General features: G+C 42.9%; 1 protein-coding gene across 1 annotated transcript; it reads left to right on the forward strand.

Annotated features, from left to right (window-relative positions):
* The first annotated feature begins 870 nt into the window (after positions 1–870).
* On the forward strand, positions 871–17168 carry LOC133497768 (adhesion G protein-coupled receptor G3-like). Its single transcript, XM_061813928.1, has 13 exons — positions 871–1345; positions 2227–2307; positions 2402–2450; positions 3815–3905; positions 7309–7437; positions 8183–8338; positions 8409–8463; positions 8540–8631; positions 10826–10944; positions 12139–12419; positions 13547–13649; positions 14257–14570; positions 16450–17168. Exons 1-13 carry the CDS (start codon positions 1294–1296, stop codon positions 16563–16565), a joined length of 1638 nt encoding a protein of 545 aa, XP_061669912.1. The 5' UTR covers positions 871–1293; the 3' UTR covers positions 16566–17168.
* Positions 17169–17323: the final 155 nt, after the last annotated feature.

Consider the following 17323-nt stretch of genomic DNA (forward strand, 5'->3'; position numbering starts at 1 on the left):
TGTACTTGTAATATATTTTAATGGCAATAGAAGAGCTATGGTTACATTTTTATTTAAAAAAAAAAAAAGACTTGCCAGACTTGTAATCAAGCACAACTTAGGTATCTTATTCTCATACTTAATATTACTGCTCTGGGATAGTTAAAATGCGAAGTATACAGAATGTTGTCGATGTGCACCTTAAAGGAAGAATTTATGCAATAGCTTTACTAGCTTAACGTTTGTCATCTCTTGGTTGAAAAAAAAAAAAAATCCTCCAACATGCCCCCAAAAAATGTTGTAGACAAAAATAACCCCCCCAAAAATAAATGCACACCCAAAAAAACTCCATTCACACCTAAAAACACACACAAAAATTCACACATAAAAAAGTCATACCACCCAAAAAAAAAAAAAAACACAAGCACAAAATCCCATGTGCACTAAAAAAACGTAAAAACCCGAAGACACAAAAATCATCTCACACGCAAAAAATCTCAATACCTCCAAAAATCAAGAAAAACTCACCATTCCAAAACATTCACACTCACCAAACATACATCGCTCACACACATAAAAAAATGCTGTCAGACTCTAAATTTACACGACCACACACATACAAAAAAACACTTGAAAACCTTTCACACAAAAAACTCAAACAAAAAAAAATCCCTCATTCATGTCAAACTCATTCAAACACACCCACCAAAAGAATATAAAATACACGTAAGCTCAGCATAAACTCACAGAGGAACAACAACAACAAAAAAATTTCCAAAAATCTTGGACTCTAGAAACTCATACATAATAAAAAAAAATGTCAACAAAAACCCTCACAGAAAGAAAAACAAACTCATCATTTGTGTTTTACGTGAGATCTTTTTTTTGTTTGTTTAACAAACATTTTGAATGTCTCAATCTGAATGACGTGCACTGTATGTCTACTTGAGGTGCTTCAGTCGAAATTTGGAACCGCAGCGACGTCGGCGTTGTGACGTTGTGATCCGATAATTCGCTTACTCAGGAAAATGTAAGCAACTTTCTCGCTAAAAGGACCAACACACCATCTTTGTAAACTTCCTGTTTCTCTTTTTTTTTTTCACACCATACGAGGAGTCATGTCGTAATCAAGCGCCTACGCATGACATTTCCTGAAGACTTGATTAAAAATAAAATAAAAAAAAAAGAACCGCGCTGCATCACTTCCTTTTCCACCAGCACTCGTCAGCAGTTTGTCTTGTCGTGATGTGACGCGACAGTGCTGGCGGGCGCCGCATCAGGCAGGACGTGTTGGCATCGAATTGGGGTTCCGTGATGCAAGTGGTCATCCTTCTCTTCTGGTTCGTGTGCTCTCGCGCCGCTGGGGGTGAGTTTTTGTCTGGATCCACCTGAATCTTCAGCCATTTCTTCACACTTTCACAGTTGTATAATTTTTTTTTTTTTTTTTTTTTAATAGATAGATGGGCCCCATGACATTCAATGAAGTCAATATATTTTAATTATGTTATTTTTATTCAATATTTGTTTGTAAACTACTTTTGTTTCTTTTTCAGTTTATTTTATTAGTATGCAATGATTCATAATTTAAAAAACAGATTCTTAATTATTTTAACCAATTATTTAATAATAATATATCTCTATACTGTATATGTATTTAGTTCACTATTTTTACAATACTGTAAATGACAGCAAAAATGACCTTAGTGGTAAAAAAATTATTAGTTATTATGGCAAATAATAATTAATAGAATAAGAGATTTTGTATATGCATTTTTTTGACTCCATATTTTCAGATTTACAATAGTTTAATGTAACTGGTTGTATTTACATTTATATTAAAACGTATTTTTAATATAATTTTTGTTGTTTTTAGATCCCATTTCTAACTGTATTTATATGTTAATTGTTATTAATAAAAATGTGATTAATTAAAATGTGATTTCATGAAAAAGAAAATAAATATATACTGTATAATCCGTTAATATTTTTCATTGTGACGGATAAACTTTAATAAAATAGGTCACGTTTTTAAAAAAGAAAATTAAAAAAAATCTATTTTTACAATAAATGACAACAAAACTTACCTTAGTACTAATATCTAACTACCATCTGTTTAGTTTAGATGATCGTTTACCTCGGTTCAATGAAGCAGCTGTTGTTGATAAACGAGTACGATTTCAAATGTGAACGTCGACATTTAAATGCGCAGTCCGTGTTGTAACCGTTTTTGCCTTTCTTGCTTTTAAGACTGCCAAGAGTCCAACTTTGTCAGCAACAGCCACCAGCGGCCCGGCAACTATGGGAAGTGCAACTCTACCTGGAGAAATTGTGAGTTGAGTTGAGTTGAGTTGAGCATCCGTCCCCAAAACCTCTCGGGTTCTGACCTTTGCCCCCCCATCCTCACCACCTTCCTCTGTGACAGATTGTGAAGATGTCTTCTCTGTCTGCCAAGCTGAAAATTCCTGGACCAGGTAAACTTCTCAAACTTCATTCAGTTCATTCAATTGTACCAATGTATAGGGTGTCCCTAAAAAAGTTGGGTTCCCACTTGATGGATGGACACGTCGATAGATGAATAAACACACATAATCCCGAAAATTAACATGCCGAGGGGAAATTCAACAAGGTTGCTATATTTTCTTTTCAAACGACTGGAAAACATTTGTGTTAGCATTTTAGCGAGAGCGGATTCCCCCCAAAATAATTTGGCTGCGTGCGTGGGAAGACGGGAATGAATAAAAAAAATAAAAATCATTAATTTTTCATTAAAATGGGTATTTGGTGCGATTGAGAAGAATCTGGATCCAAAGTGAAATAAAAAAAAATACAATAAGATGAAATAAAAGTGAACTGAAGCAGTGACTCACCTTTGGACGTGCAGTGTAGGCGTTGCAAAATGGGGAAGTGTCACGACAAACATCTCATCTGGGACTTTTACATTTAGGCCTGTCATACATGTGTAAGAAAATAAGTTCATGACAGTATGGTTAAAAATAAAATAGAACTGTACATCCCCTCCATTTGTGACGGCATATTGTGTTAACACATTTATAGCTTGCTAACGTGTTAAGGACTGCACAAGACATCGAGAGTGAAGGCTTGTATGCGTCAAACGGACCAGGAAAAAAGCTCATCCGTGCTTTTTATCTCAAGTAGACTTGACTATTGTAATGGTCTTCTCTCCAAAAAGAGCTTTAAACACCTGCAGCTCGGATTCTGGCCAGAACAAAGCGGTCAGAGCATATAACTCCAATCCTAAAGTACTTGCACTGGCTTCCAGTCAGCTTTAGAATAGATTTTAAAGTTGTGCTACTGGTCTATAAACCACAAAAAGATTTAGGTCCTGAATACATGAAAGAAATGCTTTCGGAACGCAAACCCAGCAGGGATCTGAGATCGACAGACTCAGACTCCAAAGCAAACGTGGCGAAGTAGCATTTCGCTATTATGATGCACACAAATGCAAGAAGTCGCCAGCAGAGGTGACGTCCACCCCGAGTTTGAATATTTTTAAATCCAGGTTGAAAACTCTTCTTTTTCCGCATGCTTTTTGGAGTATTACCATTTTTAAAAGAAATTTCCCGCACCGTATTCTGTATTAATTGTACTTTTGTTTTCATTTGTTTAATTTGATATTTTTTGTATTGTCTAGATGTATTACTTTGTATCCACATGCTTTTATTCATACCTTGTGTATGAAATACATTTGCTTTGCTTTAGATGCATTAGCCACAATGGCGTAGTTGATGAATCCATTAATTTTTAGATGAAATGTTTCTGTAAAAACAATGCTTTGTAATGTAAAGTAATGAACTGTTGGTGTTGTTGTTTTTAGTTGTTATGAGCAGAGGATTGCAAACTGCAGACAAAAAGGACGAATGGGGGGCGGCTCCATTTTAAGGAACTTTGCTGACCCTTCCAAAGACGTGAGATCATTTTTTACTGTCCTTTTACTTAATTTTGACTGCAGTCTTATCACTCACTGAATGGAGATTTAAAAAAAAAAAAAAAAAAATTAATGGTTGGTTAAAACTTAGAAGTGATCACTGGGTGGAGTGTTTTGTCCGGCGTGTTGCTACAGTTGGCGCGATTAGGCCGGAACGTTGAAGAACTGCCACGGATGTCACAATCAAGTCAGTCAGAAGAGAAAAAAAAAAAAAAAAAAAAATCAGCCACAAATGCTCCAGTTGACTGAAATCAGGAAGTGACGCCGTGGCACAGTCAGAAGATTTGGATCTGGCACAAATGTCGCAGTCGCCTCACGTCTGCCACGACTCGACTCAAATCAGGAGGAGGAGTTTGCAGTTTTTAAAGAAATGTGACCGTTGACTCGGATTGTGCGTGGAAGTAACTGTTGATTCAGATCAAGCGCAATGTTAGTTGGATGAGGCGTGGATATTATTTCAGGCACTCAGGCGACAGACGTCATCGATTGAGCGCAAATGTTACAATCAAGCGAGATCAGGCATGAATTTTAGGGCGGACTCGAACCAGGAAGTGACGCTAGAGTGAGCACAGATCAGGCATGGATTGTCCATCCACCCATCCATTTTCTTTGCTGCTTATCCTCACTAGGGTCGCGGAGAGTGCTGGAGTCTATCCCGGCTGTCAACGGACAGGAGTCGGGGTACACACTGAACTGGTTGCCAGGCAATCGCAGGGCACATGGAGACAAACAGCCGCACCCACAATCACACCTAGGGGCAATTTAGAGTGTCCAATTAATGTTTTTGGGGTGTGGGAGGAAACCGGTGTGCCCAGAGAAAACCTACGCAGGCACGGGGAGAACACGCAAACTCCTCACAAGTGCGTCCGGGATCGAACCCGGGTATTCAGAACTGTGAGGCCAATGCTTTACCAGCTGATCCAACGTGCCGCCCATGTATTGTCCAATTTACTCAACTCTGACACGAATGCCTCAATCCACTCAAATCGGGAACGGATGTTCACAATCGATCCGGGTTGTGCAGGAATTTTGCAGTCGATTTAAATGAGGGCGGCACGGTGGAGCAGCTGGTAAAGCGTTGGCCTCACAGTTCTGAGGTCTCAGGTTCAAACCTGGACCCGCCTGTGTGGCGTTTGCATGTTCTCCCCCGTGCCTGCATGCGTTTCCTCCGGGCACTCTGGTTTCCTCCCACATCCCAAAAACATGCAACATTAATTGGACACTAAATTGCCCCTAGGTGTGATTGGGAGTGCGGCTGTTTGTATGTGCCCTGGAATTGGCTGGTAACCAGTTCAGGGTGTACCCCGACTCCTGCCCGTTGACAGCTGGGATAGACTCCAGCACTCCCCGCGACCCTCGTGAGGATAAGCGGCAAAGAAAATGGATGGATGGATTTAAATCAGGCACGGAGGTAAAATTGTGACTCAATGACGTAGAATACAAACTAGACTGTGCACTCTGCATCTAACATTGGTTCCGCCATGGTCAACAGGTTCTGACTTCCTGTCAGGGCAAAAAGCATGGTAAACAATACACACATTGTTATGGAAAACGATGCGATAAATCAATATACTTGGGATGTTTTGGATCCCTAGAGGCATGAATGTAATCTAAACATTTGCAGCATGCCCAGGAGGGTTCAAAAGATGCTTTGACGCATACATATGCAATAAGAGGTACAGACCTTCATAATATTGTCACATTATATTTTCCACATTACATTACAAAGGTTAAACTGAAACACACTTAATGGTGAAAAGTTACTTCTTTGCGACCGCCGCACGGTTTTGACAGCTAACATCGCAACAAGAATGAACCATATTGACATAAAAAAACCTAACATATTCCGATATTATGTTTCACAATGTTCAATTGTAAGGATAGCAAAGGATGTCAACTTTCACGTGAAATAGTACCCCAAGCAATGTTTTGCCCTGACCGGAAGTTGAAGCCGAATAGATACTTTTCATTGACGCCACGCCGACCACATGTTTTTTTGTTTACAACGCCATTTTGGAGGGCAAGATCATGGCTACATATCATGGCTAGAAAGCGATAAGTGTATACTGTAATATTTTGGCTACGGTTATTGTTTGATCTTTTATCTTGAAAAGGCCTTTGACTAACGAACTCTGTAAACAGGCGATTGAGGCACTTGTGCTGGAGTGAGGAATAAAGAAAGAAGCCACATGTGAAACTCGAGAGCAGGTATCGTCTCGTTATTATTAGATCGAGCTATAGTACTTCTCGTATTTAGCAAGTGTGGTGTGATTGTGATTGTGTCGACGTCAGCGGGGCGCGACGAGAGGACGATAAGGAAGTGAGCTAGAGAGGTTGGCGGGGGTGGGGGGGGGGAGCAAATTAAATATCACCCACGTTAAAAAGCACAGTTGGACTCACGTCTAGGTTATTCAATAACACGACAGCAAGATCATAACATGGTGTCAGAGTGACGGTAGCATAACTAAAAAAACTAACGAAGACGACGAGGAGGCGTTCGGTGTTCCGACTCATCCAATGTACCAGATGCGTGGCGGAGATTCAAACAACACGCCGAGCTCACGTTCTCGGGACCACTTAAAAACAGAGCTGAAGAAGAAGAAAAGTGCAGTTTTCTCCTGCCGTGGATCGTCGATAAAGGACGGGATGTCGGCAATATGTGGACACTCACTAGAGATAATTTGCTAAAAACTTATCACGATAAATTCTCTGATCACCTCGAGATATAAGTTTCGCGAGAAGGTCACTTGAGCACTTTGTGACAGAACTCAAGCTGTTGGTTAAAGACTGTAACTACACAAAAAGCGATGACATGGTCCGAGACCGCATAGTTTTCGCTACCAACTCACCGAGGGTGCGCGAAAAGTTACTCACCCACGGGCCGGCGCTCACGCTGGAAAAAAAAGCGATCGGCGAGTTAGCAAAAGTGCAGCTAAAGGCTATGGCTAGCGACAGCCACAAGGTTTGCGTTATCCGCCGCAAACCTGGAAGGCAAAGTTTCACTGCGGGTACGAGAAGGCATAATGACACCCCAAAGACCTCCGTGAAGATATGTAGCAAGTGTGCAGGATACCACAGTAAATTAGCTGAATGCCCGAAGCAAAAATTAAACAATTCCTGAAGTGTCAGACCCCTTTTTCTGTCTGTTCTTACAACCATAACCCACACAATGAAATGCCATGATGACAAGGTCGTAAGACGTTTATAAGCAAGCCAATATTCACGAAAAGATCACTAAAAAACATGCGTTGTATTGTAGTTCTGACGTCCAGTGGGCGTCGCAAACAAAGGTCGTGTGACTCATGACGTCACGTGAAAATTATATCTATCTAGTTTTCATTCTACGTCAATAAAACACTTTTCCCTCAAAAATGTGCCGCCAGTGGGAGGAGAGTCCGACTCCGGAACACGACGTTCACGTCCCGTCGTCAGCCCTCCGGAGATCCGGAGCGCCTGAATCTGGGGCCGAGGTGTTGATGGTGGTCACCGTGCTCAACAGTACACATTTCAAGGTCGGTAGTGCGCGGCTGTTTCAGTGGGTGGGGGGGGGGGGGGGGGGATTTTCGGATCCTCTTTTAACATGGAGGAGTGTTAAAGTAACTTCCTCTTGGATCAGAGCTGGGGCGTCAGACTCATTTTTGTAGGCGGGCCACATTGTACTTGCGGAGGGCCGTTATAGCTGTGAAACCATCATATTTATATTATACATGAAATTTATGAACTTGTTTTGGAATCAGAAATCAAGGCTAATGGGTTTTCTTCCAGCTATTGTTGCTTGGTAATATCTCAACGTTATCATTTGTGATAGGACAATTTGAAATTTGGGTACAGTTTTGAACAAAAAAAAAAAAATCATGGAAGTTGATACACATGATTTGCCTCCGCGGGCCACATAAAACCATGCGGTGGGGCCAGACCTGGCCCCCGGGCCTTGAGTTTGACACCTGTGGATTCGCGCAATGCAAAAAAAAAAAATGTCAAAGATAAAGCAGAATCCTCCAGAAAACTATGTTTTAAAATTAATGTTAGGTTAGAGTGAGGACCCAACCAGTCACATCAGGCTCAGATCAAGATTAATTTGGAAATATCCATCCATTTTCTGAGACACTTATCCTCACGAGGGTCCTGGGACTAATGCTACAATTCAAGCTACAGTACGCTTTACTGTAAGTTTTTTTTCCAGCAAACTCACAAGTGCATCATTTCTAAAAGAAGACTTGGGAGTTTTTTTTTTTTTTTTTTTTTTATATTCCACAGCACCCAAGTAGAAAACACGGGAGAAGATTGGTTCCAGGACCACCTAAGCCGACAGGCACAGTGTTAGGGGGCACCGTCCTCATGGTGCAGGCGGTTGGACGCCCACTCCAGAACCTCACAGAACCCATCACTTTAACCTTCAAATACAACAAAAGGGTAAAACAAAAAAACAAATCTTGTGGTACGGCAACTGCGTCGCCGTCCTCTGACTTTGTGAACATTTCAGGTCGCCAGCGGGGTTTGCGTTTTCTGGGAGGAGCTAAATCCGCGAGATGGAACCGGTGGGTGACGCGGTCCAATTGTTTTCATTGTTCATTTGGAAGCGCCAGCACCGACACCCTTTGCTGTGGTTTTCAGGTAACTGGAGCAAATTCGGCTGCAACACCCGCAACACAGGAAGGGAATTTGTTTGTCGTTGCAACCACTTGAGCTTCTTTGCTGTACTTGTGGTAAGAACAACAACAACAAAATAGATTTGCAATTTTTCAGATTTACTTCAATTTTCTTTGAAAATATAAAGCAAGCAGCATGATGGATCAGATGGTAAAGTGTTGGCCTCACAGTTCTGAGGTCCGGGGTTCAAATCCTAGCCCTGCCCATGTGGAGTTTGCATGGTTTTCTCCAGGCACTCCGGTTTCCTCCCACATCCCAAAAACACGCGACATTAATTGGACGCTCTAAATTGCCCATAGGTGTGATTGTGAGTGCGGCTCTTTGTCTCACCGTGCCCTGCGATTGGCTGGCGACCAGTTCAGGGTGTACCCCGCCTCCTGCCCGTTGACAGCTGGGATAGGCTCCAGCACTCCCCGCGACCCTCGTGAGGATAAGCGGATAAGAAAACGGAGGGATGGGATATAAAGCAAATATGTGACCTAGAAACTGCTACAAAGTACTTGGTCCTTGTTATCATTCCAACAGGTAAAGGAAATAAAATTCTGATTTCTGCTTTGGCTATATTTGCTTTTGTAGACATCAAAATGTTTTTATTATTTCTGGAATATTCATTGACTCTGATCTGGGTGTATTTTTTTTTTTTTTTGTCGAGATTAAGGATTACCTACCCAAAACAATGATTTTCAATCGACCTAATGTGCATGTTTTCTAAACATCAAAGGCAAGTGAATGCACTTGATTTTAGTTTCGTTGATTAATTTAGTCGCCAGGTACCTCGTTCCGACAGTCCTGAGGTCCCGGGTTCGATCCCGGACCCGCCTGTGTGGAGATTGCATGTTCTCCCTGTGTCTGCGTGAGATTCCTCCGGGCACTTCCGGTTTCCTTGCACACCCCAAAAAACATGCAGCATTAATCGGACACTCTAAATTGCTGCCCCTCGACAGCTGGGATAGACTCCAGCATGCCACCCGACCGTTGTGGGGATAAGCTGCAAAGGAAATGGATGGATGGTAGAAAAGTTTTGGTGTTGTTGATAATCATCAAAATGGGTCTTAACCCATTTTTTAAGGTTTTTTTGGGCGTGAAAGTAGTCATGAATCTTTTGTAAACGTCCCAGAAGATGACAGTCCTTCGTGATATGCCAAAATGATATGGAAGTAAATAAGTGCCACCAGGATTTGAATTTGAAAATGAATCAATTGGCTACAATTCGCCAGTTACGCTTTCTGAGTAGGCGGCGTCACGTGACGAAGAAAGCGTAACTGGATTGGCCGGCTGTTCGGTTCTGACCTGAAGTAACCCCGCCCGGTGGCACGGACGGCGAATTGTCGCCGGTTGATTTGTTAACATTGAAAAGTTACACTGAACTCCAACTATTGAACATGTGATCATTTTACATTTCAATTGAAATCCCGGTGGCACTTATTTACTTCCGTACGATGACAACCAAATGTAGTTGTTTGTAAACGTTTAAGACAACCGAACATACAGTGCGTGTTTTTATAAACATACAAGATGATGCACGGATGAAACGTAGGTCACGCACTTACATGTTTGTTTATGTAAACGCGAAAGACGACTTCTTTTACGGCTAATTTACAATTCAACTGCAACATGCTGGCAATTTTTTTTCTTGTCTTTTGTTTGTTGCCACGTTCTGCCGGGCCCATTTTGATTTTATATTATACATTACTCGTGCACTCACTGCACTAATCTCATCACGTTGCAACATCTGCACAGCTCTTGTCGACCACTACTAGCCTCTCGTGCCCGAGTAGCATCTGCTCAATCGACATTGTACTATTACACTATTTTCTTTCGGCTTGTCCCTTTCGGGGTCGCCACAGCGTGTCATCTCAGATGAACGCACATATATGTTTGGCACAATTTTTACGTCTAATTCCTTTAAACTGCGTACATTCCTTGAATCTTACTGCGCTAAATGCTAAAGTACTCTGCATCCTTTTGCAGAATTGTTTAAAAAAAAAAAAAAAAAGTCATTGCCAGATTACTAGCAACCTTTATTGCCCCATGACTGTTCCTGCAATATCTTCACGACTCAAAAGTATTCTCCGTCACTTGAATGTCCGTCTGTCTGTTGCCGTTACTCGACATGTATGTTGTCCTAGAGCGGCTTCAACGACCGGAGGCAAATTCCTCGTGTTTTTTTTGCCATACTTGGCAAAAAAAATATATAGATAATTCCGGTTCTGACAATGTGACCCAGCCTGAACTTTCCCCCTTGAACAGAACCCTGACCTCGTGCTGAGTGAAGAGGACGCGATCAACCTGAGTTTGATCACGTACGTCGGCTCGGCGCTTTCGGTCGTCTTCACCATCATCAGCTTGATCGTCTACTCGTGTCTCAAGTCAGTTCTTCAGCTTTTCTTTGTGTTTTTTTTTTCAACTTTTCCCTTTCTTTGTTTTATTTCACACTGAAGAAGAAGGACTCTGATAGAAAGTTGGTTTTTCAAGTAATATATGACAGAGATTATGAAAATTTTAGTTCGAAGGACTCCTTTTGCTGTGATTGGCTGGCAACCAGTGCAGGGTGTGCCCCGCCTCCTGCCCGTTGACAGCTGGGATAGGCTCCAGCACTCCCGCGACCCTTGTGAGGATAAGCGCCTGAGAAAATGGATGGATGGATGGATGGATGGAGGATGGGCTCCTTATAAAATTTTTACAAGGACCCCGAACCATATTTAAACATAACAACCATGTGCAACCGCTTCATCCCAAAATAATTAGGATGATAATTATTTTTGAGAAAAGAGAATCGTACTCATCAAATTCCCTTTCTTCTATGAAAAAAATGTCGATTTTCTAAAGAAAAAGAGATTGTAATCTTTACTAGAAGAAAGATATAGTTTGTTTGGATATAAATCAAAAATCGTATTATTATTAAAAGTATTAAAGTATTATTGAAAGAGTTATATTAGAGTATATTATTAATTATATTAGTATATTGTATTATTATTAGAGTTAAATTTAATTAGGGAAGAAGGTAATTTCACATACAACATTTTTGTTTTTGTATCGTGCTTTTTATGCGACATTTTTTGAGAAATCAAACACTGTTTACAGGGTTAGGGTTCAATTTCTACCACATATGGGCATACTTAACTTTTTTCTTTTTTAATTGCCTGCATTTCTCAACTAAATGGGCCAGAAACTCTGATTCTAAAACAGTTTAATATGATTTCAAACTCATCTTGAAAAAACGCTGTGAAAAGTTTTTCCCCCTTCCTCAAATGTGTGTGTGTGTTTTTTTTTTTTTGTCTGTGCATAGTTTCCCCACTTTAATATTTACAATGGTCAAATAAAAAAAATAAATAATAGGAGACGACGATAAGACAAGGAATGGGACCCTAAACACACCAGAAAGAAAGAAAGGTAGAAAAACAAAGGTTTTGGCATGGCCTACTCGAGGTCCGAACTTGGCGTTCATGTTGGAAATCCCTCCAGCGCTGCTCCGTTTGAACAATTCCGCAAACAAGAGTTGACCCAAATCCCCCCACCGAGATGTGAAAACTGATCGTTCCGTCGATGCGGTTCTCCCCCAGCAAACGGCAACCCGAAAGAGGCATCGGCCTGCACATGCACCTGACGGCGGCGCTGCTGTGCCTGCACCTCTGCTTCCTGCTCTCCTGCGCGTGGGCCTGGAGGCTCAGCGAGGGTCCGACCGACTGGGTGTGCCGGGCTCTGGGCCTCCTTCTGCACTGGTCTTTGCTGGCCACCGTCTGCTGGTCGGCCCTGGAGGGCTTCCACCTCTACCTCCTGCTGGTGCGCGTCTTCAACATCTACATCAGGAGATACCTCCTCAAGCTCAGCGTGGTGGGCTGGGGTGAGAGCACGCGCGCCGCAAGAAGTTGCCTCTCACGGTCTGCGGGGTTCGGTACACTTGCAGGCTTTCCGGACCGATAGTGAAATCAGATTTTTTTTTGTTTTTGCTGAGTATATACATTTTAATGGGGTGGCACGGCGGAGCAGCTGGAAAGTGTAGGCCTCGCAGTTCTGAGGTCCCGGGTTCAATCCCGGACCCGCCTGTGTGGAGTTTGCATGTTCTCCCCATGCCTGCGTGGCTTTTCTCTGGCCAGTCCGGTTTACCTCCCACATCCCAAAGACATTCAACATCGATTGGAGACTCTAACTTGCCCGTAGGCGTGATTGTGAGTGCGGCTGTTTGTCTCTATGTGCCCTGCAATTGGTTGACAACCAGTTCAGGGTGTACCCCGCCTTCTGCCCGTCGAGAGCTGGGATAGCCTCCAGCACTTGTGAGGATAAGCGGCAGAATACATTTCTTTTGCCCATTTGAATAGATAGATGGATACATTTTAATCTCGTCCAACCCGAAATTGCTGAAAATCAAACAATCGAGGCTGACTTTTATTTTTTTTAACAATGGTATCCCTCACAGCAGCACGGTGGGTCAGCTGGTAAAGCATTGGCCTCACAGTTCTGAGGACCCGGGTTCGATCCCGGCCCCGCCTGTGCGGAGTTTGCATGTTCTCCCCGTGCCTGCACAGGTTTTCTCCGGGCACTCCGGTTTCCTCCCACATGCCAAAAACATGCAACATTAATTGGAGACTCTAAATTGCCCGTAGGTGTGATTTTGAGTGCGGCTGTTTGTCTCGATGTGCCCTGCGATTGGCTGGCGACCAGTTCAGGGTGTACCCCGCCCGCCTCCTGCCCGTTGACAGCTGGGATAGGCTCCAGCACTCCCCGCGGCCCTCGTGAGGATAAGCAGCAAAGAAAGTGGATGAATGGATGCTATCCCTCACACATGCTTAAAACACATTTAAACCCAAAACATGTATAGTATATACATTAAAGTAGTACAGTATTAGCAAGTGTTGTGAATTGGACTGGTTAGCCATAGCCAAAACAATGGCCCAAAGCTTTTCCTTGATACGTTGACATGTTTGGATTTTGTTGACTATTTGGTTTTTAACCTGCATTCTTTGCGTTCAGGTGTGCCCACATTGATTGCTCTGGTCTGCGGGGTGTCTGGCGTTTACGGCAAGTACACGCTGGAGTTTCGGGACTACGGAAACCGCAATACAACAATGCAGCTGTAAGTAAATTGCACTGATGGGGTTTCAGATGTGGGAAAAAATGTCCCAAAAAATTCCATTCATAATTTCATGGGTGGCGGCACAGTGGATCAGCTGGGAAAGCGTTGGCTTCACAGTTCTGAGGACCCGGTCTCGGCCCCGCTTGTGCGGAGTTTGCATGTTCTCTCCGTGCCTGCGTGGGTTTTCTCCGGGTACTCCGGTTTCCTCCCACATCCCAAAAACATGCAACATTAATAGGACACTCTAAATTGCCCCTAGGTGTGATCTCGATGTGCACCGCGACTGGCTGGCAACCAGTTCAGGGTGCGCCCCGCTTCCTGCCCGTTGACAGCTGGGATAGGCTCCAGCGCTCCCCGCGACCCTCGTGAGGATAAGCGGCAAAAGAAGATGGCTGGATTTCATGGGTATTGGTAGCATAGACTAGTTTTAAAGGTAGCTGTGTTGCTTTAAGATTTTTTTTCCACATCGAGTTTTCCAGTTCTCTGGTCAGATCATTTTTCTTAAATGAAGTAATATTGTCCTCACTTCATTCTTATTTTAAAAAATTTAAAATACACCCCCTGGCTCCTCCCCCCCCCCCAAAAAAAAAAAAAAAAAAAAAAACAGGTGCTGGATCAGCAGCAAGTTCCGTCACAAACGAGCGGTCACCTATGTCACCACGGTGGCCTTCCCCTTCTTGGCGGTCCTGTGCAACGCCTGCATGTTGGGCCTGGTGATCGTCAAGCTGTGGCGGTTGCGAGGAGGCGGGGCTAAAGGCGGCGGCGCAAAGGGCAGCTGGGAGAAGGCGAGCAGGTTGGGGAAGGACTGCGTGACCGTGCTGGGCCTCAGCTGCGTGCTGGGTTTGCCTTTCGGCCTGTTGACCGTCACCTACGTCGACCTGGTCGGCGTCTACGTCTTCACCACGCTCACCTCGCTGCAAGGTCAGTCAAGAAGACAAACGGACCGCGGGGAGCTTGACAAAGTTTTGGCCGCAGGAATTTTTTAGAAAAGCATTCATAGTGTTATGATGAATTTACATTTTTTTTTAAGAGGAAAAAAAAAAGTTACAATGTTGTGAGAATAAAGTATGCGGATGGAACTAAAGAACTAAAATATATTTTGTTATGGTAAAAAAAAAAAAAAAATGAGCATAAAGTTGTAATTTTTACAGGTTAGTCATAATAAGGATTTATGATGGTTATAGTTTACTGAGGGAATCATATTACAGTATTTCATAAATACGCTTTATTCTTATATTACTATTTTTTTTTCTGCTAAAGCCACGTCTATCAACCCCCAAAAAAGGACGACAGTATATTGTCAAAGTTTGTTCTTTTAAGGACCTAAAACTATTCATCGCCTCCTTGAGCTGTCACATTATCGCGGTGTAGGGGTTTGTGTGTCCCGATGATCCTCGGTGCTAAGATATCTGGGACTTCAGAACCCCTGGTAAGGTCACCCATGGCAAACAGTTCCAGACCAAACACGGCTCAACAAACCCCTATGATGAGTAATTGAAATGGATTTAGGTTTCTCTTGCCCGGACGCTCTGGAGCCAGGTCTACAGGGGGCTCGCAATCGAGCGCCTGGTGGCTGGGCCTGCACGTGGGAGGAGCCATATAGGGGTCAGGTGCAGTTGGGTGGTGGCTGAAGGCAGGGACCTTAGCAATCTGGTCCCCAGCCACAAAAACTGGTTCTAAGTGCGTGGAATGTCACCTCTCTGGCAGGGAAGAAGCCCGAGCTGGTGTGTGAGGTTGAGAAGTTCCGACTAGATATACATAGTCGGACTCTCCTCCACACGCGCCTTGGGCTCTGGTCTGGTACCAGTCCTCTTGAGAGGGGTTGGACTCTTTTTTCCACTCTGGTGAGAAGCGCTGAGAAGTTGTATGTATAGTTCTTGCGTTGGGATTCACCCCGGTAGGCGAGAGGGTGGTCTCCCTCGCTTTCGGGTCAGGGGGACGGTCCTCACTGTGGCGATAGACCGCAGGTGTCAAACTCAAGGCCCGGGGGCCAGATGCGGCCCACCGCATGGTTTTATGTGGCCCGCCAAGTTCAAATCATGTGTATCAACTTCCATGATTTTTGTTCAAATCTGTACCAAAAATTCAAATTGTCATATCATGAATGATGATATTGCAAGCATTTTTAGTGTTACCAAACATCAACAGTAGTTGAAAAAACCCATTACCCTTGATTTCTGATTCCGAAACTAGTTGATGAATTTCATGTGTAAATATGATGGGTCAATTAAAGATTTTCAAGGTTTCAGAAACCGGAGCTACAATGTGGCCCACAATAAAAACAAGTTTGATACCCCTGCTGTAGACCAACCACCAGTTCAGAGTACCCACCCTTTTTGGAGTCCTCGGAGGGGGTGCAAGAGAGCACTCCGGCTGGGGACGCCATCGTTTTGCCGGGATACTTCAATTCTCACGTGGGCAATGAAGGTGAAACTTGCAACGGTGTGATTGGAAGGGATAACCCCCCCCCCACCCCCCCAAAGTGGTGTTGTGTGTTGGGACTTTGAATTGTCCATAAGGATAAACCATATTCAAGCATAAGGCTGTCCATACGTATAAGTTCGATGATGACTTTGTGGTCGTGTCAGCGAGCGTGTTTGAATTTATTAACGCACTGGTCACCCACATATAGGTTAAAAATATGCAACGTAAAAATTCATTGCAAATTATTTTCTGGAATTGGATCCCATGGGTCCGGGGGATCTGAGTTTGAGACTGCTTTAATATCTGCAAATGATATTCATCAGAATATTGTTTGGTCTCTCTCGGCTTTCTGTCTCTCTCTCGCTTTCTCTCTCAGGTGTGTTCGTGTTCCTGTGGTCTTTGGCTCTCACGTGCAAGTCTCGGTCCGACACCGCCTCGACCTCGAAAGACACTTCCACTCAGAGAATCATGACCACCAGCTTCAACAGTTGACACGCAACAAACGTCCTCTCTTGCCTATATTAGGTTGTGTGTGTGTGCGTGATGATCTCTAATGAAGTCACTCAATTCACCCTTTCGGTTGAATTTGATCCACAATGTTTATTTTGGTGCTGACAAAAAAAAAAAAAAAAAAAGAAAAGAAACATCTGCATACAGATGGAAAATTGTAGTCCTCCACCATGTCCTTATCTTGAGTCTGGGGATTTAATTTCATTGTACAATTGTGTATTACTGTTGTTTTGATAAACCTGACTACGTTTCTTGATTATTTCTAGTGTTGCTGTTTGTCTATAGTCTCCAATGTGACGAATTGGCGAGAGGCACGTTGATTTCTTTGAGGACAGCAATGTGTGTTATGGACATTTATCTTAATTATTCTTTAAAAAGTTCTAGTTATTCTCCTAAATTAGAATGTGAACGGTGGTAGTTGTCATCAAGAATTGACCAGAGAAGCTATAGCACGAATCCTGACGCCTAGATTGTACGTTTAGATTAATTACCGTGAATTGTTTTAATCGTGCTGTTTATTATGAAAGTTGGTGGTTGTCAAGAATAACTGGTAAAAGGACCTTAACGTGTTATACTTGTATATAAAGGGACATCTCAGTAAATTAGAATAGTGTCAAAACCTTAATTCGGTCATTCCATTCAAAAAAAGGGAAACTTGTAGAATGCACGACACAAATCCTCATAGTTTGATGTGTCAGGATTTGGTTAGAAATGTAATATTGTACATAATTTTTTTTCAT

This window comes from Syngnathoides biaculeatus, chromosome 3, assembly GCF_019802595.1.
Source record: "Syngnathoides biaculeatus isolate LvHL_M chromosome 3, ASM1980259v1, whole genome shotgun sequence".
Lineage (NCBI taxonomy): Eukaryota > Metazoa > Chordata > Actinopteri > Syngnathiformes > Syngnathidae > Syngnathoides > Syngnathoides biaculeatus.

Coding starts and splice junctions, on each gene's coding strand:
- LOC133497768 (XM_061813928.1), top strand. CDS start 1,294: ATGCAAGTGGTCATCCTTCTCTTCTGGTTCGTGTGCTCTCGCGCCGCT. Junction 2,451..3,814: donor GCTGAAAATTCCTGGACCAG/GTAAACTTCTCA, acceptor TGTTGTTTTTAG/TTGTTATGAGCAGAGGATTG. Junction 8,464..8,539: donor AAATCCGCGAGATGGAACCG/GTGGGTGACGCG, acceptor TGTGGTTTTCAG/GTAACTGGAGCAAATTCGGC.